The 23,462-nt window shown below is 56.1% G+C and overlaps 1 protein-coding gene across 1 annotated transcript in view; it reads left to right on the top strand.

The window, feature by feature from the left end:
* The first annotated feature begins 2,449 nt into the window (after positions 1-2,449).
* Positions 2,450-23,462, top strand: part of GRIN2A (glutamate ionotropic receptor NMDA type subunit 2A) — a 60,535-nt gene continuing 39,522 nt past the window's right edge. Inside the window, exon 1 of the mRNA XM_070760251.1 lies at positions 2,450-2,494. Coding sequence (XP_070616352.1) covers positions 2,477-2,494 — 18 coding nt within the window. The 5' untranslated portion in view covers positions 2,450-2,476. The remainder of the gene's footprint in view (positions 2,495-23,462) is intronic.

Genomic DNA, 23,462 nt, shown 5'->3' with positions numbered 1-23,462 from the left:
GCCAGGCGGGCCCGCGCGCGGAGGGAAGGACCGGTGACGGCGGCGGCGCGCCTCTGCTTGCTTCCCGGACGGCCTCGGAGATGCGGGGCGGCCGCCCCCCGGGGCATGATGGCGAAGGCCGGCGCTGCGGTGAGTAGCTCTTGGCCCCCGGCGCTTCGGCTCCCCGGTTCCTCGGCGCGCTGCGACCCCGCTGACTGGCGTGGCAGCCGCGCAGGAGCCCGGGGGCGGCTGGCCCGGCCGGCGTGGGTGCTTCGGGGAGGGTCCCGGTGGCGGGGGAGCCTTCCCGGGCGAGCGGCTGCGGAGCGCGGCGGGGCTGGCTGGCTGGCGGACTGGCTGCGGCTCCGCAGAGCCCCCGCCCGGCTTGGCGCCCTCCGCGGTGAGGACGTGCCCGGAGCCGGTGGGGCGCAGGGAGGGCGCGGGGCTGGCCGGGTCGGCGTCCCTCGGAGGGAGGGCTGGTGGGGGGGACCGTCCCGGCCGGGGCAGCGGAAGCGGCACCCGAAGGAGCCGGCCAAGCAGCCGCGGGGTGGGTGGGTGAGGAATAATCCCCTCCTCCCGCTCTCCGGCGCCGGGGCCCTCCGGAGGGCCCGGATCCCATCCTCCCCTGCATTGGCCGGCGCGGGCGATGGGCTTTGTAGTCGCGGGCTGCCGGAGGGCGTCTCCGGACGGCGTGCCGGCAACTTTTCCAAGTGCGGCTGCCGCGGCGCGTGAAGGCGGCTATGGAAGCGGCCGGCGGCGGCCTCCTAGCTCCCCCCGTCCTGACCCGCCCGGCCTTCCTCTGACCCACCCAGAGCCCGTCGGCAGCGAGAGCCCCCCCCGCCGACAGCCGAGCCCCCGCGGAGCGCCCACCCCAGCCCCGGCCGCGGCGCCCCTGGAAGGCCGGACGGCAGCCCCCCTGGACGCGCGCCGCTGAACAGCTCTGCGAAATGCCAAACTTTGCGGCCGCCTCGGCTACCGTTTCTCACGACCCCGGTAAGCAGCGGGGCTCCTCCGGGCGGGGGGAGGAGGGGGCTTGCGGGGGGGCAGGGGTCGCCCCACAACGGGACGGGGGGGCAAGGATGGCTGGCTGCAGTTTGGAGGGGGCGCCCCCCTTCCCCGGTCGCCCAGCCAGGCTGCCTGCGGTGCGCCGTTCAGAGGACCGGAGGAAACGGGGATTAACGAGGGGACAGCTTCCTCGCTTCTCCTCTCCCCCAAAATTCTGGCCTGATCCGACTGCAGTGTGTGTGGGGGGGCGATGGTAAATCTGCCCTGCAACAGACCCGACCTCTGAGGCTGCATCGAAATGCAAAGGGGGGGGTGGTGGTGTGAGGGGAGCGGGCAGGGGCTGCAGCGACCCCCCCCTCCGCCCAACCCCTCCCCCTCTGCCTGGGGGAAGCGGGTCCTTGAGGAGCCCTGCTTGGCTTAAGCTGGGGGGGGGGATTCGGAGGGGTGGGTGGGGTGACCACACTGAGCCCCCCCTTAGGCTGGAGGGGGGAACGGTCTGGTTGGGAAGAGGTAGGAGCCCTTGGGTGAGACCCCTGCCACTCTCAGCATCCGCATCCGCCCCCCCAGAAGGAATGGCGGGGGAGGGGGGAGTTCCTTCCAGGAAGAGGCATGAGGCCCCCCCCCAATCCTCTGTGTCCCTTCAGCCGCCTCTGCCGGGAGGCCCCCGGAAGGAGCAGCCGGGAAGGTCCAGCCGAGGGGCTGGTGGAGGAATCGGCCGGTCTGAACCTCTGCCACAGATGCGGCTGTTTGGCTTGGTCAGCCATCCCTCCCTCCCGCCAGCTGGCCAGTACTGGCCGGAGGAGGAGGAGGAGGAGGAAGATGGCCCTCGGAGGAGCCACCGTAGCCGGTTCCCCTTCAGTGGCTGCGGCAGGCAGAAGCAGCCCCTCCCTTCCTCACCCCCCCCATCCCACCCCCCTGGGCTTTCCGTACAGGAGGGCTCTGGCCCAGCTGCTCCTGCCCGGCTCTGCTCCAAAGCCAGTGGAGAGTGGGTGGGGAGGCAGGCAGGTGGGGGGGGCGGTATGTGGTGCCCCCACCCCTTGGGAGTGCTCTACCGCCCCCCTGGGCTCACTCTGCCCCCCCTCCCCGCAGGGCATGGTGCTGGCCAAGATGGCATGTGTGTGCTGGAACCTGCTGGTGCTCCACGCGTTCCTGGCGGATCTGGCGCTGGTCCACGGGGCGGAGAGGAGCTCCCCGGTCCTGAACGTGGCGGTCATTTTGGGGCGGTCCCCCGAGCGTGGCGGAGAAAGAAGTCCGTGCCCTCGGCAGCCGGGAGGTGACGGTGGGGCTGCCCACTGAGGTCAACGTGGTGCCCCTGCTGATCAACCAGACCGACCCCAAGAGCCTCATCACCCACCTGTGCGACCTCCTCTCGGGCACCAGGATCCACGGGGTGGTGTTCGGGGACGACAGTGGCCAGGAGGCCGTGGCCCAGATCCTGGATTTTATCTCCTCCCAGACGCTCATCCCCATCCTCGGCATCCACGGGGGATCCTCCATGATCATGGCAGAGAAGGTAGGGGGGGGGGGAAGGGGGGGAGGGGCACCGTGGGGAAGGGGCCTTTCGTCCACTCGTCTTGGGGGGATGGGGGGGACGACGCGTGTGTGTTCTGCAGTCGTGCCTCCTCTGCAGGGGGTGTTGGCAACCTTCGCCCTTTGCCCTCCCCCAGAATGCGTCTCTCTCTCCTGGTCAGAGTCGGGGCCAGACCGGTCCATTGATCTGAAGTGGCCTAGGGCAGTGATGGTGAAACTATGGCATGGCTGAGCCCTATCTGCTGGCACTTGAGCCGTTGCCCTAGCTCAGCACCCATGTAAATGTGTGTGCTGACCGGCTGAGTTTTGGCTCACACAGAGGCTCTGGGAGGGCATTTTGGGCTTCCAGAGAGCCTTGGGGGGGGGGGGGTCGGGTGTTTTTACCCTCCCCCAGCTCCAGGAAGCCTTTGGAGCCCTGGGAGGGTGAAACATGAGCCTTCTGGGCCCACCAGAAGTTGGGAAACAGGCCGTTTCTGGCCTCCAGGGGCCTCCGGGGCGGCAGGGGAAGCTGTTTTCGCCCTCCCCAGGCATTGGTAGGGACCAGGCATTGGTAGTGACCAGGCATTGGCAGTGCGTGCACATGCTCTTTTGTCACCCGAGGGAAAAAAGGTTCGCCATCACTGGGGTAGGGTCTCCTGCTTGAGCAGAGGGGTTGGACTGGACGTCCTCTGGGGGACCCTCCCCAGTGGAGCTCCTTAAACTCAGGGGGAGGTCTCGGGGAGGGGCAACTGCTGGCTGTAGACCCCCCAGGAGTGTGTGGGGGGTGGGCGTGGGTGTGGGGGGTCCAGGCCGGAGAGGGGCCTCCCTTTCAGGCGGGCTCTTTCCCTTCTTGGGTGTAGCAGAGGCTCTTCCTGATGACCTCAACGTTCCTTTGGCGGAATTGGGTTTGTTTGCCGACAGGTGACAGAACTGACGTTGTCGGAGGGAGGGGGGTTTGGGGGGGGGAGGGAGGGGGCCGGGGATCCTTCTGGCTCTGAGCTTCCTGGGCTGCTTCCGAGGGTTGTTGGAGACACGTCTGATTGTGCATGGATTAGCCATGTGGTTACTTCAGCCTTGAATCCAGGCCCCTTGACCTTGCAGGCCGCTGGGTTGGCAGCTTCGGTGACTTTGGAGGCGGGAGGGGGCTTGTGGCTGTAGGGACGGATCAGAGGGTTGGGAGGGGGGGATTTGTGAGTGGGCCCAGCCAGCCTCACACCTCCCAGAGAGCAATAAGAGTCGGCCTTCCTCCAGGACCCCTCGACTAAGCAATGCAAGCTGGCAGGAGGGCAGGGGAGGGCCTTCTCTGTGGCTGCCCCGGCCCTATGGAACCAACTACCCCCTGCTCCCACCTTGCTGGCCTTCCGAAAGACCACGAAGACCTGTCCTGGGGGGACCATGAATTGTCCATCTTTCATGGCCAAGCTGTAGGAACGGTGTGTATGCCTGCGATGGTGACTGTTTCTTTTTATAACAAATGGGTTTTTATTTCGGGGTTTTAGTTTTCAGGTCTTATATTCGACTTCTTCTTACTGCTCTGCATCTTTTTGTATTTGTGTTATGTGATGGTTGTACGCTGCCCGGAGTCCTTCGGGTTTGGGCCGCATGGAAGGTGAATAAATAGATAAATAAAGGTGGTCGCCTCACCGGCTCTTGAATGGCAAAGGCTTGCCGGGCTCCAGGCTGAACTGTCGGCCGAGGCTTTTGCTGCTAGCAAGCAAGGGGGTCAGAGGCCCCCGAGAGTCCAGCTGGTGGGCAGGTGGCCACCCGAGTGGAGCCTGGACACCGCTTGGCATCGTGGGTGCTCGGTGGAGCTTCTGTGCCAGACACCAGCCAGGACTGTGCTGCCCCTCCTGCCTGGGGCCTTCCTGGGAGGGGGGGGTCATGGGCAGATCCCAGCCACGCAGGGGCCTCCCACGCCAACCTGCAGCTTCTCCAGCTGGGCTGGGCTGCTGCAGAGAGACCTCTGGCCCTTCCTCTTGGCGGAAGCTGACCAGAAGCCCACGAAGGAGGGCTGACTTCACCCACGGCCCTAAGACCTCCGGTCACCTTCTCAGTGGGGGGGAATGTGGCCGCCACTCGCCGTCTGTGGAAGCCACGGTGGGCAAACAAAGCTTAGCTGGGTGTTGTGTGCAAAATGTGAACACAACATAATAAACAGAACTGAAGAAAACAATCCCACAATTCCACACACTACATTCAAATCCTCAATATTAGGTCACTTGATAGTATGGTGGACAAATTGTGTCTTCTATATAACAAATAAATCTATGTATGTAGTGAAAGAAAATATTAATTGATGAGAAGCTAATAACTATGTCCATGTGTACATAAAGAACACTATTGTAACTGAAGAAAAAAATGGGGGTCCTGGGGGCCTCCCCTGCATGCCCCCCCATGTGGGCAGGGCCGAGAGGGCTAAGAGGGAGGGTCCAATGGTGGACTGAGGCCACCTGTGCAGCCCTGGCACCTCCCCCCACAGGTATGGCCCCTCCCTCCACCCTGGGCTCTCCTCTCATCTTGGAGAAATGTCTGTTATAACCCCCCAGGAAGAAGGAAACCTTTCACGCCCCACCCCCAATTTTCTCCGCTGGGACAATTGTTTTCAATATTCAGCAGATTTCTGCAGAAAAAACTCAAGCGTCTTATCAGTGTGATTGTGTGTGATGTGTTTAAGGGAGGCCTTAATGTGTTTGGCTTCATGCTGTGTTTTAGACTCAGTCAACCCCCCCCCCCCCGTCTTCCCTCGTCTCCCACCATAGTCCCAGTGAAGCCAAGCGCTGCATAGGCTTTGTTGTATTTCCTCGTCTGAGCTGTTGGGAGACTTAACGTTTGTCTCACCATCTCCGTCTCTCTCCTCCTTTCTTCCCATCCCTGTTCAATATTTTTCCATGGTGTCTCTTAAGGATTTGTTATCTGCACTTCGTATCTCCTGCTATGTGCTATGTGCTATTGCTTGGTGCAAGACTTCCTGACTCTCTGGAGCAAAAAAAAAAAGCATGTTCCCCAGGGTCACCTCCCCCCGGTATCACTCCCCCCCCAGGGGCCTGCCCTACTATTTGAGGAACACTGCCTTAAGTGAAAGTCCTCAATTGTGGAGGGTCACGCAAGGGGCCCTTTTGTGCCCCTCGTCCTGCAGCTCCTTTTGGGCAGCCCACATGACAGGACTTCCTGCTGCAGAGCCCCCCCCTGAGCAGGCCTGGATCCGGTCTCAGCTCCCCAATAAAAAAGGGGACTCCCAACTTTAGGATTGAGGGTTCCCCAAAGAGGAGCCTGGCGCCTTGTCCTGTTTGGCCCCCTGGCAGCCGAGCGGATCTTGCCAGTGGCCCTGGGTGCTTTGGGGGGGGTCCTTCCTGCCCCTCGAAAGGAAAGGTCCCCCGGGCCATCTTCTGCCATGTCCTTCTGAGACAGGGGTGGGCGCTTGGTCTCGGGAGCCCCTCTGCCCCTCGTCTCCTTTTGGGCAGAATCCGGCTTCCGTGGAAAGACCGAACGGGCGCTGCGCATCTTATTTGTATGGAGTAAACAGACGGGGGTCCATATTGGTTCTGTCAAACATGTTTTCTTTCTCCGCGTTGCCGTCCATTAAGGGTGCCTGGGAACATGCTGCCTTTAACGGGATCTGACAGTTTAATAGTTTCCCCCTTTCCCTGTTTCATTTGGGTGCAGTGGGGGCAGCAGAACACTTGACCAAGCCTTTCACACCCGGCCAGGCCGACTCCGGAGTTAGTGTGGTCTTAAGTGGCGCCACACAATTCTGGGTCTCTTGGGGCCCCCCCCGACTCTGCGGCCATTTCTCTCGAGTGGGCAACTCCGGGGACCCTGGCGATTGGTGTGGGTGGGTGGGGGGTAACGCTAAAGACTGGCACATGACTGTACAGTGGTCCCTCTACCTATGAGCGCCTCCACTTAAGAACTTTTCTAGATAAGAACCAGTGTTCAAGATTTTTTTTGCCTCTACTCAAGAACCATTTTCCACTTACACACCCGAGCCTCCAAAGCTGTAACTGGGAAAGGCGGGGAGAAGCCTCCGTGGGGCCTCTCTAGGAATCTCCTGGGAGGAAACAGGGCTGCGAAAGGTGGGGAGAAGCCTCTGTGAGACCTGTATTGGGATCTGCTGGGAGGAAACAGGGCTGGAAAAGGCGGGGAGAAGCCTCTGTGGGGCCTCTCTAGGAATCTCCTGGGAGGAAACAGGGCCCCCACCCTCCCTGTGGTTTCCCCAATCGCACGCATTATTTGCTTTTACATTGATTCCTATGGGAAAAATTGCTTCTCCTTACAAACTTTTCTATTTAAGAACCTTTTCATGGAATGAATTAAATTCATCAGTAGAGGGACCACTGTATTTGGACTTGCGCTTGTGCCCACGTCGGTTGCCAACTGGCATGGGGAGTGACCGGCTGAAGGACTTGGGGTATCCAAGGCTGAACCCATTCATGCATCTTGTTCATCTTTTGGACTGAGGCCCTGTGATTGTCAAGCCGTGATTTAGGACCGAGTGCAGGACGTCAACGGAGCCTTACTTCTGGTCCGGCCATCTCCCCAGGACTCCGGGGAAAGCTCCCCACGGTGTCTCAAGCCAGAGTTTCCGTATCAAAGAAGGCCGTTTTGGGGGCTCCGTCGGTCAGGGAGGCCAAGCAGGGGTCTCCCAGAGACTTGGATGCCCCCTGGCTTGCCAGCCCTTTGGCCCCTCATGCCACCCGCCTCCTGCTGGGGTCCCCCAGCCCACCAGGAGTTATGGCGAAACGGTCATAGCCCCCCCTTCCTCAGGGCTGGGCAGAGTGAAGGGATGCAGAGGGGATTCTGGGAAGTAGGAGCCGAGGTGGCGCAGAGAGTAGAGTGCGGTACTGCAGGGCAGGCCACTAAAGCTGACTGTAGATCTGCAGGTCAGCGTTTCGAATCTCATCACCGGCTCAAGGTTGACTCAGCTTTCCATCCTTCCGAGGCAAGAGGCTGGCTCTCTTCAAAAGTGCCATGGCTGACATGTTGTAAGACGCCCTGAGTCTAAGGAGAAGGGCAGCATTAAAAAAAAAAAATCGGAATAAATAAGTAAGTAAGTAAGTAAGTAAGTAAGTAAGTAAGTAAGTAAGTAAGTAAGTAAGTAAGTAAGTGATGAGCTGCTGAGGGAGGAGAAATGGCCGCTTGGTCCGGGCAGAGTGGAAAGCCGGAGGAAGGGGCTCACGGCCGCCTCCCTTGAGTCCTGGGAGTTGACGTCCACGGTGTTGGGTTTAACTACTCTACTACATGCTTGCACTGTCTTGTAAACAAATGTATCACCTTTTGATGACCAAAAGGGGCAGATACCCTGCAGGCTATATAAACCTCTGCAGGGTAGATGCCCCCACTTCTTCTTCTTCTTGCTCTTCTACCTCTTCTACCTTCTTCTGTGTGTGCTCCATTGTCCTCGGCTGAGGACATCTTAAAGCTGCAAAGGGAGGGCATCTCCTAGGCTTCCTTGCCGGCCGGATGGGAATCCTGGGAGGTGAAGGCTGCCCATCTGGACACTGCCAAGGCGGAGGAGGAACTCTGTGTTGGGACCCTCCTGGGGAGGAATTCTGCAAGGAGAAGATTAGGAAAGGGGGTGGGGGTTAAGCCTTAGAGGAGGGGTTGCAAAAGAGGTCACCAATGGCCTGGGGCAGGAGTTGGCAAAGTTGGCTCTTCTAGGACTTCACCTCCCAGAATTCCTGAGCTCAGCATGATTGGCTCAGGAATTCTGGGAGCTGATGTCCACGGGTCCTTGGCCTGTGGCCCCTGGCCTGGGGTCTCGCAAGCAGATGCACCGACGGATGGACTGAACATGAAGCCTCCCTTCAGCCCCGCGGTTCCCCCTCCCTCGCGGAGCAGCCGAGGCCCTGGAAGTGCCGGCGTGTTCTGCTGGGCCACGACCGGTCTTTGGGCAAGAACATGATGGGCCGGGGATGGAGGCATGAATGTTTCATGGCGCTAAGTGCTCAGGGTGGAGGCTCTCCCACATGGAATCTGACTCCGCTTGGCCAAGAGGCGGCCTGGCACATTGCTGCACTCGTGCTCTCAAGGCTGCGCATTTCCTTAATGGAGAACACAGGTTCTTCTCGGGGGTTTTTCTCCCAAGCAAGAAAGCTAATAGGTTTTAGTAAAGATAAATAAATAAAAACGCAAGCCGTTGTTCCTTTACTTTCTTTTTAAACGGCTGACACCCAGTTACAAATGTTCAGCTTATGTAATGGACTCAACACCCCCTATGCATCTCTCTCCCCCCCCCTAAATTGGTTGCAATCTCTTCCTTGCTGCTCCCTGCAGTTGCAAGAAAGAATTTGGAGGTGCTGAGCGAAGGGGCTTCACCCTGCAGCTCAGACCTCCTGAAACGTCCCAGCCTCCAGGCCAGGGCCTGCGAGAGAGGAGTCCTTGCGAAGAAATTTAAGAAAAGCCTTGGCAACCCGGCCCTCTAGACCAGTGTTTGCTGGCTGGGGAATTCTGGGAGTTGAAGTCCAGATATCTTCAAGTTGCCAAGGTTGGGAAACACTGGCCTATACGTGGCTTGGAGTGTCTCTTTCACCCTGGCCAAGCATCCAATGTCACCTCGGCCTTTGGACCGTCGGATCTTTCCAGGGGCCACTGCAGGGCTGGGAGTGGCCTTCCTCTGGGCCTAGGTTCAGCCCTACCACCAGAGTAAATAAGGAGGAAGCATTGGCTGATTTTTGGAATAGCTGCTGGCTGCCAGCTGTCAGATGCACCTGACGGCCAAAGTCGTAGATTTCTGCGGCTGATATAAAAAGGAGACGTTTGGTAGTTGGACGGGAGCCCGAGCGGAGATCAAAGTGGCTCATTTTAAGAGCTGCGAGGAGTGACGGACGCTGTTTATTTGAGGAGTGCTCGACAACCTCTCTTGTTTGTTTATTGGAGGAAAACCGCACACCTGCTGGAGGGTGTTTTCCCCTGGGGCTCAGTTTGGCCCTCCGCTTCCCTTCCTCTGGGTCCACTTTCCCCCCTCCCAAGCCTCCCTGTAAGAAAAGGCCAAGGCACTGATCCCACTGCTCTTGGCCCCGTATATTATTCCCCCCAGTGGCCGACCACTTGTCCTGACAGACCTTCCCTCCTTCCACCCCCTCCCCACTGTCCTAGGTGTTGTCCCCCACCCCCTCCAGGCCATGATGTAGCCTCCGAGTGGACGCTTCTCCTCTCCTGCAGGTGGGCAAAGCAGCTGCCCTGGTTCAACGCCAGTCATGGCGGCCAGAGGGACGCAGAAGGCAGGACTTGGTCTTCAGCACTGCCGAGAGGGGATGTGGATGCCTTAAATGCCACCCACTTAGAGAAGAGGAGGAGGAGGAGGAGGAGGAGGAGGGTGTGTTTACCCAAAATAGGTTTGGAAAACATGACCTAAATCTCCACCGCTCACTGCCTCCACCTGCTGCGTGCCAGGCAGCCTGGCCTAGGCGATGGGGGTCAGAAGGCTTTGGAGCAGGGCTTCTCCACCTGGGGGTCGAGGGACCGTTTCACAGGGGTCGCCTTGTTCTGTCTGGGTGCCCCCAGACTTCAACACCAACTGGAAAAAGCAGCCAGACACGCTGGTAAAAGCAAAAGCACTTTATAGTTTGAAAAATAAACACAGAGAAAAACCTGTTCTTCCCAACAGGCAGGCTATGAGGCTTCACAGCAGAGTCCTGATGGCCAGACAATACAGCAGACCTCTTGCTGGCACACCCACCACTGTAGAGAATAAGACCCACACCTTTCCCCCCCAAGGTTTCAGTATTCAAAGTCACAAACCAGAATTCCAAGACGCCAAAGATCACAGCCAGGTCCCAGGACTCCCAAAGATAATACTCCACAAGCCAGGAAGGGTGGGTCTGCCTTTTCAGCCTTTCCAGAGAGCACCACACCCAAACCCAGCTGTTGCCTCTTTAGTGCTGAAAGTACCTGGCTAATTGTCCCCTTCGTTGTGTTGCTCTTCTCTGCCGGAGATCGATTATTGCTTGTGCATTTTCATCTAAGGAATCCAGGCTGCTTGCTGGGGAGAGCTCCCTCTCGGGGGACTCTGGCTGTCCTCCCTCTCCCTCAGCCTGAGATTCCTCCTCCCCGTCTGCCTGAACCTCCTGTTCCTCATCCTCCCCCTCTGAGCAGGAAGCCGGCAGAGGATCAGCCGTTCCCTGAGGGGCCTCAGACGGAATCACAACACGCCTAAGACCACGAGAAAAGACAAATTTCCCACAGTGTTAGGAACTAAAAGCTTCTATTCTGGTGCCTTGCAACATGTTTTTGCAATCCGACCAATCAGGTGTTTACGGTGGGGTTGTCCCTCTGACCTTCCTGCCAACCAGCTTCAAGCTGTATTGGGAGAATTGGCACTTGACTTATGGTTGGGGGTCACCACAATGCGAGGAACTGTATAAAGGCTGAGGACCACTGCTTTGGAGACTGGCCCCTCCGGCACTTTGATCCACCATGTCGGTTCAGACAAGGTTTCTCGTAAACCACTTTGAGGAGACCCAGCTTGGAAGTGGGGGGCTGGACCCAGTTCTGCAAAGTTGCCACTTCCCTGGAGAACGAGGTGGGTGTTCCAGGTGTAGTGGCGATCTACCTGCAGACAGCACTTTTGGGGAGTAAAGGAAGGGAGGGCCTCTACATGTTGGGGGGTCTCTTGAAGGTTTTGGCTTTACGTAGAAGGGAGACAGTGTTCCTGAGTTCCTGGGGGAATCCTGTGGCCACCTTGATTTTGGTGGGAGGGGTGATTTCCTTTTTCTCGTCTTGGTGAGAAGCAGCAGTGACCGGGGGGGGGGCCCTGCCAGCTTTTGCAGAGGGTCCGGAGTTGCCCAAAGCAATTGGCCATTCAAGAGAAACACAAACCTGTCGCTGCGAAGGAAAACTGACCGGAGCCCAGCCAATCAATCAGAGCAGCGGAAACCGAATGAAAAGCTATTGAGACCAACAAAAGGATCACAGCCCACACAGCGGAGCGAGATGGACCATGTCTTGGGTGCCACACGTGTCCTAGATGGGAGATAAATTGTGGCTTGGGTTTTGGCCTGGAGGACAGTCAATCAGGGAGAAGAGGGGGGAGAATGAGTGGCCCAAGAGCTGGTGGGCTGCAAGGCAGACTGGCCAACATCCAGAGCTTCACTCTGGGCCCTCGGGCTCGATGGTCTGGGGCAGGCCCGTCCACGACTGATGACCAGAGACATTAGAAACATAGAAACATAGAAGATTGAGGGCAGAAAAAGACCTCATGGTCCATCTAGTCTGCCCTTATACAATTTCTTGTATTTTATCTTAGGATGGATCTATGGTTTATCCCAAAGCATGTTTAAATTCAGTTGCTGTGGATTTACCAACCAGTCTGCCTGGAAGTTTGTTCCAAGCATCTACTACTCTTTCAGTCAAATAATATTTTCTCACGTTGCTTCTGATCTTTCCCCCAACTAGCCCCAGACTGTGCCCCCCTTGTTCTTGGGTTCACTTTCGTATTGAAAACACTTCCCTCCTGAACCTTATTTAACCCTTTAACACCTATTTAAATGCTTCGATCATGTCCCCCCTTTCCCTTCTGTCCTCCAGACTCTACAGATGGAGTCCATGAAGTCTTTCCTGGTGAGTTGATGCTTAAGACCTCCCACCGTTTTTGTGGTCTTTGGATCTGTTCTATTGCCTAGAATCAGGGCTGGGCAGGGACCCAGTGGTCCGATGACCAGAGGGGCCACTGTAGGTGGACGGATGGAACTGGGGAGAAAGGGGAGGCTGCTCAACTCTCCTAATTAAAACAACCTCCCCCTCCCTCCCCCCTCCCCAATCGAGCTGCAAGAAACCAGCCTTCTTACGCAATTAGGCCTTTGATTAAAGGCAAATGGTGCCCAGGGATGGAGACGCGACACATGTTGCTTGAAGCTACCGCTGGTGCAGAGGCCCATTTTAGGTCAAGGTGGTTTAATTAAGAAGTGCCGAGATCTCTGGTGTTGGGCTGGAGGTGGGGAGAGCGATAGAAAAACCTGCCGAGCGATGGTTCCGGCCAGGCACTCGGCAGTCCAGGAGGCGTCCTTGAGCCTCTCTTCCGCCTTCCAAGGCCACGGCTGCCTTTGCACAAAGCGCGTGGTTGTGTAACCCTTGATTAAAGTCTGATATTCCCTCTGCTGAAGTTTCAGGGAGGTTGCTAAGACGCCGTTCTCTGCCAGCGAAGGGAAGGTCGCTTGCCTTCGCGGATCTCGGCGGGTCTCTTAGCCCTGCTGGGAACGGCCGGACGGAATGCGCCTCCTGCTCTGACGGCATTGAACGGGCTGCTCAGCCGCAGCCGCAGAAGAAGAGTTGATGGTCATACGGAGCGTCCACCTCAAAGCCAAAGGACAGGATGGCTTTGCCGGCTTCCACGTTGAGGCGATGAGGTGATGACTCTGAGACTCAAACTTGATGGATGGTTGGGGAATCCTCTTCCCTTCTAACCAGGATCTACAGTGGTCCCTCTATCTAAGAACGCCTCTACTTAAGAACTTTTCTCGATAAGAACCGGGTGTTCAAGATTTTTTTGCCTCTTCTCAAGAACCATTTTCCACTTACAAACCCCAGCCTCCAAAACTGTAACCAGAAAAGGCAGGGAGAAGCCTCTGCGGGGCCTCTCTAGGCATCTCCTGGGAGGAAACAGGGCCAGAAAAGGCAGGGAGAAGCCTCTGCGGGGCCTCTCTAGGAATCTCCTGGGAGGAAACAGGGCCAGAAAAGGCAGGGAGAAGCCTCCGTGGGGCCTGTCTAGGAATCTCCTGGGAGGAAACAGGGCCAGAAAAGGCAGGGAGAAGCCTCCGTGGGGCCTCTCTAGGAATCTCCTGGGAGGAAACAGGGCCAGAAAAGGCAGGGAGAAGCCTCCGTGGGGCCTCTCTAGGAATCTCCTGGGAGGAAACAGGGCCAGAAAAGGCAGGGAGAAGCCTCTGTGGGGCCTCTCTAGGAATCTCCTGGGAGGAAACAGGGCCTCCACCCTCCCTGTGGTTTCCCCAATCACACATATTATTTGCTTTTACATTGATTCCTATGGGAAAAATTGCTTCTTCTTCCAAACTCTTCTACTTAAGAGCCTGGTGACGGAATGAATGAAGTCCGTAAGTAGAGGGATCCCTATATGTTGTTCCTGAATCCTGGTCCGTCCTGGCCATCTGTCCCTTTTCTCCTCCAGGAGCCTCCCTTGGATGGAGCTGCAGGTCTTCTGTCCTCCTTCCTCTTGGACCCAAACCAGCCCGAGACGCTCTGTCCCCTGGGGCCTCCGTGGAGCACAAATACCATTTCCAGCTTCCTGGTTTCCATGTGGCCTTTGTGACATGCGTTTTATGTCCCTGGAACATTTATTCCCGCTGGTCTTTGAAAGCATTTTGCCCGTGGAGGCGTCTTGGCTTCCTCCGTGTTTTGGAGGAGGCCAAAAGTTTGGTTCTCCCAGCAGGAGGTCACTCTTTGGCCCTGTGCTGGACCCCTGGGAAGGCTTCCTGTGTCTCCCCCTTCATTTTAGCTTTGGCCCAGGAGATGGCAAATGGCACTGGAGGACATTGCTCGTGGGGGGCCTGGATGTTGCGCAGGGGGCTTGGGCAAGGCAGAAGACCCACACATTAACACTGAGTTCTGCGTGTGGAGGCGTCTCAGGAGGGACCACCGCCTGGGCATCTCATGCGCTGGGCAATGCTGAAGCCGGGAGGGAGTCTTGGCTGAGCGGTGCCCACCTTCCCCTTGGCCCCCTTGGGTGGGTCTTCCTCTGCCCCCTCCCACGTCCCCCCTTCCCTGCTGGAAGTCTTCCGTGGGAGCAGCCTGGGGAGAAGCCAGGAGGCCTTCTGGGGTGGGGTTCCTTTTCTTTTCCCCCCAGGGAGGGACCCAGAGGGGGAAATCTCAGCCTCCCTTCCTTGGCCAGCATGTGGCGGTGTGCGTGTGTGTGTGTGATTTGTTGAGCAGGAATGGGCCTGTTTCGGTCCCTCTGCCCCCCAGTGCCTCGTGCCCCCCCGGGCACAGCTGGGCCTGCCAGCCACTCCCGGCTCTGGGCATCTCCACGTTGGGTGGCAAAGGCAGGGAGGGGGCTGCAACTGGCAGCAGCAGAATCCCCCTTGGGGGGCAAATGAAGGGCAGGGCTGTGCTTCACCTGGAGAAATGGGGACGGCAGCCTTTCTCTTTCTATTCCTGCCACTCAAGAGAGCAACTGTCACTCTAGTCCCTGCACGGTGGGGGGGATGGGGCAGGAGGGAGCCAGAGAGCAGATTGGGGGGGGGACTCTGGCTCCCCTTTGTTAGAGGTGGTGGCCCCATGAAGGCCCAACGGGGTCGCCTTGGGGGCCTCCATGGCGCCATTCAGCTGTGCCCGGCCAACCACCGAAATCAGGAATCTCCGTCTTCTGCTTTGGCGGCCAATTCTCGGGCAAGAGGGACTGAGGGCCAAAGTGGCTGTTGAGCGTTGCAGCCAACCTGGCAGGGCCTCGGGGAGACCCGACCAGAGCTAGGACGGCTTTGGCCTCCTTTGGCCCAAGGAAGAAAAGTCCCTCTGCATTTGGGCAGCCTGGAGAGGAGCTGGCAACGCCGTGGGCTCTAAATGGGCTCTCGGGACGGTGTCCAGCCTCCAGGTCCCAGGCTTCGGTCTCCCCGCCCAGAAATGCAGAGGTTTCCCTTTCTGGAGCATTTTTCTCTCCTGTGTCCCCCGGCTGCTGCTGGGTTCTGCAGAGCAAGGCCAGGCCAGCTGACACCCACGGGCCCTCCTGAATGTCTGGGGGTCCTCCAGGCTATTGATTTCTGCCCCTGATTGCCGGCAGGGGCTTGAGGGGAGAGAGAGAGGAGGGGTGCTGGTTGCCCACCAGGCCGCCCCCCCAAGGGAAGCCTCTGATTCCCGGGGAGCACCGCCCGTTGGCAGAGGGCAGCTTCTGACGTAACCTGCGATAATAGGTGGCCCTTTGCTGTCTGTCTTCTAATTGACAGTTAATTGCCAAGCAGACGCGTATTGGAAGGGAGGAAAAAAACAATCATAGTTAATCACAGCTTATTCCTGCTAATGAATCAGAGTCTCTGGGCTGTTTTCAGATAAAGGCCTGTAATTTACCAGCGAAGAGATTAATTTCCTGAGGTGTGCGTGCGACTGTCGCCTTTCCTCCCACCCCTCAGTTTTCCAGAAGTGTTTCGCGCATTCGCGTTCCAGAGCATTAAAGTGGCTGCGTTGAAACCTAACGGAATCCATCCAGGGAAGGATCGGGAGCCCCCCAGGTGCCTCATCTGGACCCAGAGGGGGGGCTGCTGAGGGGGGGGGACGGTGAGGTGTGCTCACCCCTCCCGGGACTCTGAGTGCTGGTGGAGTCTGGCACAATTATGCTACTGCACCTGGGCCACAGGCACACCTCCGCGTCCGCGTGCAATTTCGCTACCTGCCCAGGTGCAGTAGCATAATTGCACTGGACTCCGCTGGCACTCAAAGCCATGGGGGCGAGCACCCCTCACCATTCCACCGTAGCAGCCCCCCTCTGTCTGGACCCACACTGGCACTCAATCTGCCCTTGGGGTTGATCTAAAATTTGGCTCCACTCATCCTCCCAGGGAAGAGAGTCCCCAGATCAACTTTCCACCTTCCAGATGTGTTGCACGCCAACCTCCATCCTCCCCAGCCAATATGGCCTTTGGATTGGGGACTCTCATACACCTGGAGGACCAGAGGAAGCAATTCGTGTGGGGCTCCAGAGAGAGTTGTGCGATTCTGTCCCTGCCAGTGTTGGAGCTTCTCCACTGATGTCCAAGGCCTCCACCTTCTGACCCCTGAGCCGTGTCTCTGCCCTCCCGGTCCACTGGCCTGGCAAGCAGCCCTGCCCACCCCCTTGTTGGGAGGGTTAAAGCAACACCAACTTTCTGGGCTCACCAGTCTCTAAGGGGATGGAGCTCCAGATGCCAACCTCCAGTTTGGCAGATCGAATCTCAGGTTGACTCGGCCTCCCACCCTTCCACAGTGGGTCAAATGAGGACCCAGATTGTTGGGGGCAAATAGGCTGAGTCTCTGTAAACTGCTTGGGGGGTGGGCTGTAAAAGCCACGTGAAGCGGTAGATAAGGCTAAATGTTATTTCTGTTGCTATTCCCGAAGTTGTAGGTTTGGGGAGACGGAGCTGTATTAGCTGCTGTGAGTTGGCCAGAATTCCTTCCAGGGTCCAGTAGCCCCCTTCCTGGCTGGCATGTGTGGGCCATTCCCTGCCCAGAATCCATCCGCGGGCACCAGGGATGAAGGGGCGAGCAGCCTCACCAGCCCTGAAATGGGATTAAGCAGCCTGAGCTGCCCCCCCCCCCGAGCCTCAAAACCCCCCTCCCTCTCTCCTCACTCGGCCTCTTTTGAGGTTGCAAGCTTTTTGTTGTGGAAGAAGGACAAAAGTGTCTCTCTCTCCTTCAGGCGTTTCGCTTTGTATCCTTTGATCTTGTGCCGGGAAATGGTCTACGAAAGCCGGCCACTCCGGGGTCTTTGAATGAAGGGGTCTTTGCAGTCCTCTGGGAAGGGATTATTTTCCAAGGCCTCCATCTGTCTGAGGCTTCTGCAGAAAGGCACCAGGGGGTGAGCCGTGGGTTTTCACCCCCTGTGAGGGAAGAGTCTTGTGGAGAGGGGTGCACCCTAGACCCCCTGCTTGAGTTGATGAGAGAGAGAAAGAGGGAAGGGGAGAGAATGGGGGGGAGAGGGAGGATGAGAAGAAGATTGAGAGAAGGGCCGTGTTGCTGTTAAGGGAGAGCAGGGTTGAGGCTCTCCTGAGCGGCCTGGTTCCTTCTGGGGCTCCCTGTAAGGACTTCATTTGGGAGGGACGGTAGTTAGGAGGCGTAGATTGAAAAAAGAAAAGCGTTTCCGCATGGTCTCATTCCAAGCCTCTCTGGCACTTCTCCCTGTGCCTGGTTTCCAAAAAGGCCCCTTTCCTCCTGAAGCCGCCTTGCCAGAATTCATCCCGGGCAGCGGTCTTCAAACCTGGCAACTTTAAGACTTGTGGACTTCAACTCCCAACTTCCCCAGGGGTTGGAGACCCCTGAACTAAGAATAGGATAGGATAGGATAGAATGTAGAGTAGAATAGAATAGAATTATTTATTGGTCAAGTGTGATTGGACACACAAGGACTTTGTCTTTGGTGCAGATGCTCTCAGTGGACATAAAAGAAAAGAGAAGTTTGTCAAAAAACCCATAAAGTACAAAATTTAATGATTGTCATAGGCGTCAAATAAACAATGAGGAAACAATATTAATAAAAATTAAGGATACAAGCAACAATTTACAGTTATGTGGGAGGAAATGGGTGATAGGAAGGATGGGAGGAAGCTAGTAGGAATAGAAGTGCAGACTTAGTGAATAGTGAGGGAATTATTGGTTTAGCAGAGTGATGGCGTTTGGGGAATCTTGTGTTCTTGTGTCTTGTTGTCTTGGTGTGCAGGGCTCTATAGTGACGTTTTGAGGGTAGAGGTTGAAACAGTTTGTGTCCAGGATGCGAGGGGTCAGTCAATATTTTCACAGCTCACTTTTTGACGGAAGCTGAGCTGATGGTAGTCCTGCCCCTTATAGGCGTCTTGAACTGGGGCTGGCATTGGGGTCTTCCATGCACTGGTGCTGGGAGAAAACCATGGGACTGTCCGGATTTTTTGGAGTGTCCCTCGGGGTTCAGATTGGGGGCCACACAAGCCTTGGGGCCCCAGCCGAACGGGACCAGTTCACGGTGGGCAATGTGGGTTTCCCTGCAGGTGCCGAGGGGACCCTGTTCTTTGGAAATGCTGCCCCATAGCCCTCGTGGGGTTCTGCCATTCGAGAGCATTTGCCCCTTATTTTTAGGAGTTTGGCCGCCCTCCTCTTCCTCTGTAAACACACATCTGCACCGAGACTCCGTTGGAGAGGTTTCATAACAACATTAATGAATGACAACAAATAGAAATTAAGCCCGCCACAGGAGTAGATAGAAAAGCAATTTTTGCATCACTGTGGAGAGCAAACTGCTGTTTCCCCCTCTACGCTCTGTTTGCTGGCATTTTCCTTAAAAACCTGTTAGGTATTTGCTCCTTGTCTAATCTCTCCCTCCCCTGGCTTTTGTTTCTACGCCCTTAGGTAGCTCCTTGCTTAGGTAGCCCTTAGGTAGCTCCCGGTCAGGGCAAAGGGCAAAACCAGGGAGAAAATGCATTAAGCTGCACCCCCCGCGATGGAGAGAGTCCTTCGTTAGGTGAATGTAGCGCAATGCCTGGCATTATAAATAAATCATGATGTCTCGGGTGAAAATGGATTCTTTTCTCCCTTTGTCTGAATGTGCGGTTAATCAGGTCCATCAGGTGGAAAGCTTTGGACGGTCTTCAGGTTGGCTTCAGCCCTTAATTAAGCGCTTCCTCTCTCGGGTTTCGTGCAAAAGGTATTTTAGGAAAGACGGTTTCTTTGGAGTGAAAGGTCTGACTCTGCTGAGCAGGAAGGGAAAAGGAGACGGCGCAGAGAGGGATGGAAATGGGAGAAGCTGTAGAGGCCACGGAGGATGGAGAAACATAGAAACATAGAAGACTGACGGCAGAAAAAGACCTCATGGTCCATCTAGTCTGCCCTTATACTATTTCCTGTATTTTATCTTAGGATGGATCTATGTTTATCCCAGGCATGTTTACATTCAGTTACAGTGAAATAATATTTTCTCACGTTGCTTTTGATCTTTCCCCCAACTAACTTCAGATTGTGTCCCCTTGTTCTTGTGTTCACTTTCCTATTAAAAACACTTCCCTCCTGAACCTTATTTAACCCTTGAACCTATTTAAATGTTTCGATCATGTCCCCCCTTTTCCTTCTGTCCTCCAGACTATGCAGATTGAGTTCATGAAGTCTTTCCTGATACGTTTTATGCTTAAGACCTTCCGCCATTCTTGTAGCCCGTCTTTGGACCCGTTCAATTTTGAGAACCCCCACCAAAGGACAGGTGGGAGGTAGGGTGGGTGGGCTGAGGCCCCCCTCGTCTTGAGCCCCATCCTCCTCTTGCAGTGGTCCCAGTGCGAATTCTGAGTTCTGTAGGTTTATCCCCCTGAAGGAGAAGTTGGAGTTGTCCACGGAAATATTCCACGTGAGGCTCCATTTAATTAAAACCTGGCTCTTAATTGGCAGTTATGTAGTATGTCTCTCCTGCTTGGAGCCAAGCTGAGCATGAATTATTCGGACGTTGATAATTTAGCAGGGAGCAGCGAGTGGAACTCGAATCGACGCCTCATTTCCCTCTAACAGTTCCCCCCCTCCTCCTCCCCCCCACTTTCTCTCCTCCCGATCTGGCAGTGGTGGCAGTGGAGACATTACCGAGCAGATGGGTCCAAGCTCCTTGATGTCTTAACCATCTTGGTTTGGGAAGAAGCCGGAATGGGGATGGAAAGCTGGTGTGCTTAATCAGGCCTTGCTGGAAAACCTTGGCCGCTCTTCGGTCTTTGTTTGAAATGCGGAGACGGAAACTCCAGCACTGGAAGCTGCAAGGCAGCCAACCCCCCCGCCCCCCCAATTAATTAGCTTGATCGGGTAGGAATTGGCTCCAGCCAAACCTCTGCTGATGGACAGACTGCCTGGCAGAAGTCATCGCTCTCTCTCTCTCTCTTGCACACACACTTAAACACGCACAAACCCCCAGGTGCAAAGCGGAGACCCTTCCCGGATTTCAAAGCCTTTTTGCTCCATTTTTCTACAGGTTCATCTCCAGGCTCATGTGAGCTGAATTTGCGCCTCTACTGCCATTGTGCTGCTGGGTCAGGACTCAGGGCAGGGGTCGGCCAATTTGGCACTTCAGCTCCCAGAATTCCTGAGCCAATCATGCTAGCTGAGGAATTCTGGGAGTTGAAGTCCACCTGTCACAGAAGAGCCAACTTTGCCTTCCCCTGGGTCAGGGGGACGGGGGGGCAGCAGGGTCCAAGGGTATGTTCCTGTTGTGGCCCCAATCATCTGGTTCTTCATTTTACTCACCTGGGAAGGATGAAAAGCCAAGTTGACCTTGAGTCAGTCAGGGTTGAACTGCTGACAGTGGGCAGAGTCCTACTGCCTTCTATCCCCTGCCCCACGATGGCTCTGGTGGGAAAGAGAAGCGTGAAGCTCCAGCACTGGCTGAGGCCCAGAAACCCTTTGGGTGCTGTGGTCAGGCCCCTCCAGGGCATCTCCTGTGGCCCTTTGTGGGTGGGGAGCAGAGATGCAGAGCAGGGCCCCTAAAGGAGGAGAGGAAGGGAGCCTCCCCCAGTGGCACCCCTGGCCCTGCTTTTGCTGCCTTCCTGGAAAGGCCTGGTTCCTGAGCGTGCAAGAGGTTTCTCCCCCAGATGAGGCTTGCCCAGAAGAAGTGAAGGGTTTTAAAGGGAAGTGCCGTAGTGTGGAGCTCGATCGATGCTGGGCCCTCCGTGGTCCCTGCTGTGAGTGGACACATGTGGCAAAAGGATGAAGTGCATCAAAGGGACATTTCAGAGCCTCTCGGCTGAAAACAGAGATTCTGCTGGGTTGGGGAAAGGTACAAACACAGGCAAGTCGAGCAAAGCAATATTTCATGGTTTGAAAAAAAACAGAGTGAGGGAAGAACCCAAGAGAAGCTTACAGAAGGATTATGAGCATGGAGAAGATGCTTGGGGGAGCCCCCCCACCTTCACCCCACAGGAAACGTCCAAGAAATGGCTGGACGGGGACTCTGGGCCAATAGGAAACAAATATTTCTTCAGCCAACATCTAATAATTTCAGGACTAGAAGATATACAGAGACGATCAGCACCTTGGACAGCTCAAAGGACCAACGGAGCCTCTGCCTCTTGATGGAGGCCAACTACTACGATTGATTGATTGATGGCAAACAGCAGAAGTTTAATTTTAGAGTGGGGGCTCTCCACCTTTTCTTCACCTTGGGGCCCTTTAAATACCTTTTGAGGCCATGGACCACAAGACTTATGATTTGAATCATAACATTTCTTCAAGCCTTTGTGGGACCCCCTGGGGTGATATTGCAGCCCCCCAGAAGTCCACAGGTTGAGGACTACTGGTATGGAGGACCTCAGAATTTGAACCCGAGCTGGCTGTCTTCTCTTAGGAATTGCTTTCTTAATTTTCCCTCTCCCTCTCCTGGGCTGCATGTCTGAATAAATCTAGGCCCAGGCAGCCAACAACGATTATTGTTTTAAAAATTCATGTCAGTTGGATGTAACGGAATGTGGAGCTGGCGTTTGAAATCCTTGGCGAGTCCTGTCTGAGGCTGCGTTCTGCAATGGAGGGGAGGGGTCTGTCGTCCATTGGAAGGGGAAGGCTTCTGCCCCCAGCATTCCCTATGAAGGGACAGCCCTTGTCCGGGCTCCTTCGGCCAGGAGGCTGCCTTCTTCGCTCTTGGTGCAGAGTCTTCATCTCCCCCGGCAGATGGAGAGTCAGGAGTGCTATGAAAACGTTATTTATTGCTGTGGCTCACTTTCCTATTAAAAAAAAAACTTGGTTTATTTCAGAGAGAATTCGATCATCTCTCCCAGGGCAGCCGTGGCATCACCAGCAGTAGCGAAGAGTTTAATTTTCATCTGGAGCCCGGAATGGCTGCCCAGGGACCCAGACAGTGGCTGGGCTTTGCACCTGGGTGGGATTTGGCCTCATCGGGAGAGGAGAGAAGGGCCTGAGCTGCCCAGGGAAATCTCCGCCAATTAGTCCCCGGAGCGCTTCACTTCCGCACCAGAGTCCTTGAAAGGCGTAAAAGCAACAAAACGAACGACAAACGAATCCATCCACTTCTGGGCTCATTTGAACGCAGAGCATCGGTTCAAGTGCGGCTCGCTCGCTCGCAGGGCCGACAACAGCGGCTGCAATTTCGAACAAGCGGAATTACATTATTTGGGAACATCTCCGTGGATTGCCTCTTTCCAAAGACGATTACAATTTGTAATTTTATTCATAAGCATCTGCCGGCCTTCCTCCTTCCCCAGAGCCCCACGAGGGCAGAGAGACCGCTCTCCCCCCGTTGCTGGGCGGGTCGTCGGTTCCGCCATCGGCAGGCAGGTGACTTGGAAAGTTCTTCTGAGGATCATGTGGAGCAGAACCCGGAGACATTTTTAGAACTTGCCGGCTGGGTTTTTTCCCTCCCCCTTCATTATTTTTTTATAGATTGCAGGCAAGAGAGAAAGTCCTGTTTCTCCACCCAAGAAGACGAGAGCCGCTTTTCTCTCTCCTCGGTTTGGGGAAGCTGCACAACGCCCGTCTCGGTCAGCTCCAAATTAAACAACCGGCCCAGTCGGTTTCTCTGCAGGAACTGGTCAAGCCTGCAAAGACTCCGTTGTGGCAGCAGAAGCAGGAAGAGGGTCAAAGCTCTGGCACTGGGCCAGTTTTGTGAGCAGCGGCAGAAGGCAAATGCTAGAAGGACCAGAAGCAGGTGGACTTCAACTCCCAGGATGCCCCAGGCAGCATAGCTAAGGCCAGGAATCCTAGCCAGCTGAGGGAATTCTGGGAATTGAAGTCCACAAATCTTAAAAGTTGCCACGGTTGGAGATTCCTGGCTCTCCCAAGGCCTCCTTCTGCAGGCCCGCTTGGGGGCAGAGCCTGGGGGAGAAGGATGGGGAGAGGGAAGGAGGGGAGGGAGCCTTTGGCCGGTGCTCCACCCTCCTCCTGTTCCTGGCCAAAAGACAGACAGACTGGGTAAGAGCCGGGGTGGCGCAGTGGTTAGAGTGCAGGCCTGCAGGCTCCTTCAGCTAACTGCCACCTGTAGTTCAGCAGTTCAAATCTCCCCACCGGCTCAAGGTTGACTCAGCCTTCCCTCTTCCTGAGGTGGGTCAAACGAGGACCCAGATTTTGGGGGGCAAGAGGTGGGTCCTGTCAACTGCTTGGAGAGGGCTGGAAAAGCGCCATGAAGCGACATATAAGTCTAAATGCTATTGCTATGGTTCTTGTCACGGAGGTTGGAACCCAATAGCAGCAGCAGCCATCAGGCTAATGCAAAGAGGCCGAGGGATGGAGCTGTGGGTCAAAGTGGGTGGAGCCAAGACTGATGTAGGCGTGGTCAAGATTCCTTGCTTTTTGGATGGGGAAAGAACTTGTGGGTGCTTATTGCAGGGATTATACCG

The sequence above is a fragment of the Erythrolamprus reginae genome, chromosome 9 (assembly GCF_031021105.1).
Source record: "Erythrolamprus reginae isolate rEryReg1 chromosome 9, rEryReg1.hap1, whole genome shotgun sequence".
NCBI classification, from domain to species: Eukaryota; Metazoa; Chordata; class Lepidosauria; order Squamata; family Dipsadidae; genus Erythrolamprus; species Erythrolamprus reginae.
Note: the sequence above shows the minus strand (reverse complement) of the source record. Positions and strands in the feature narration are given on the sequence as shown.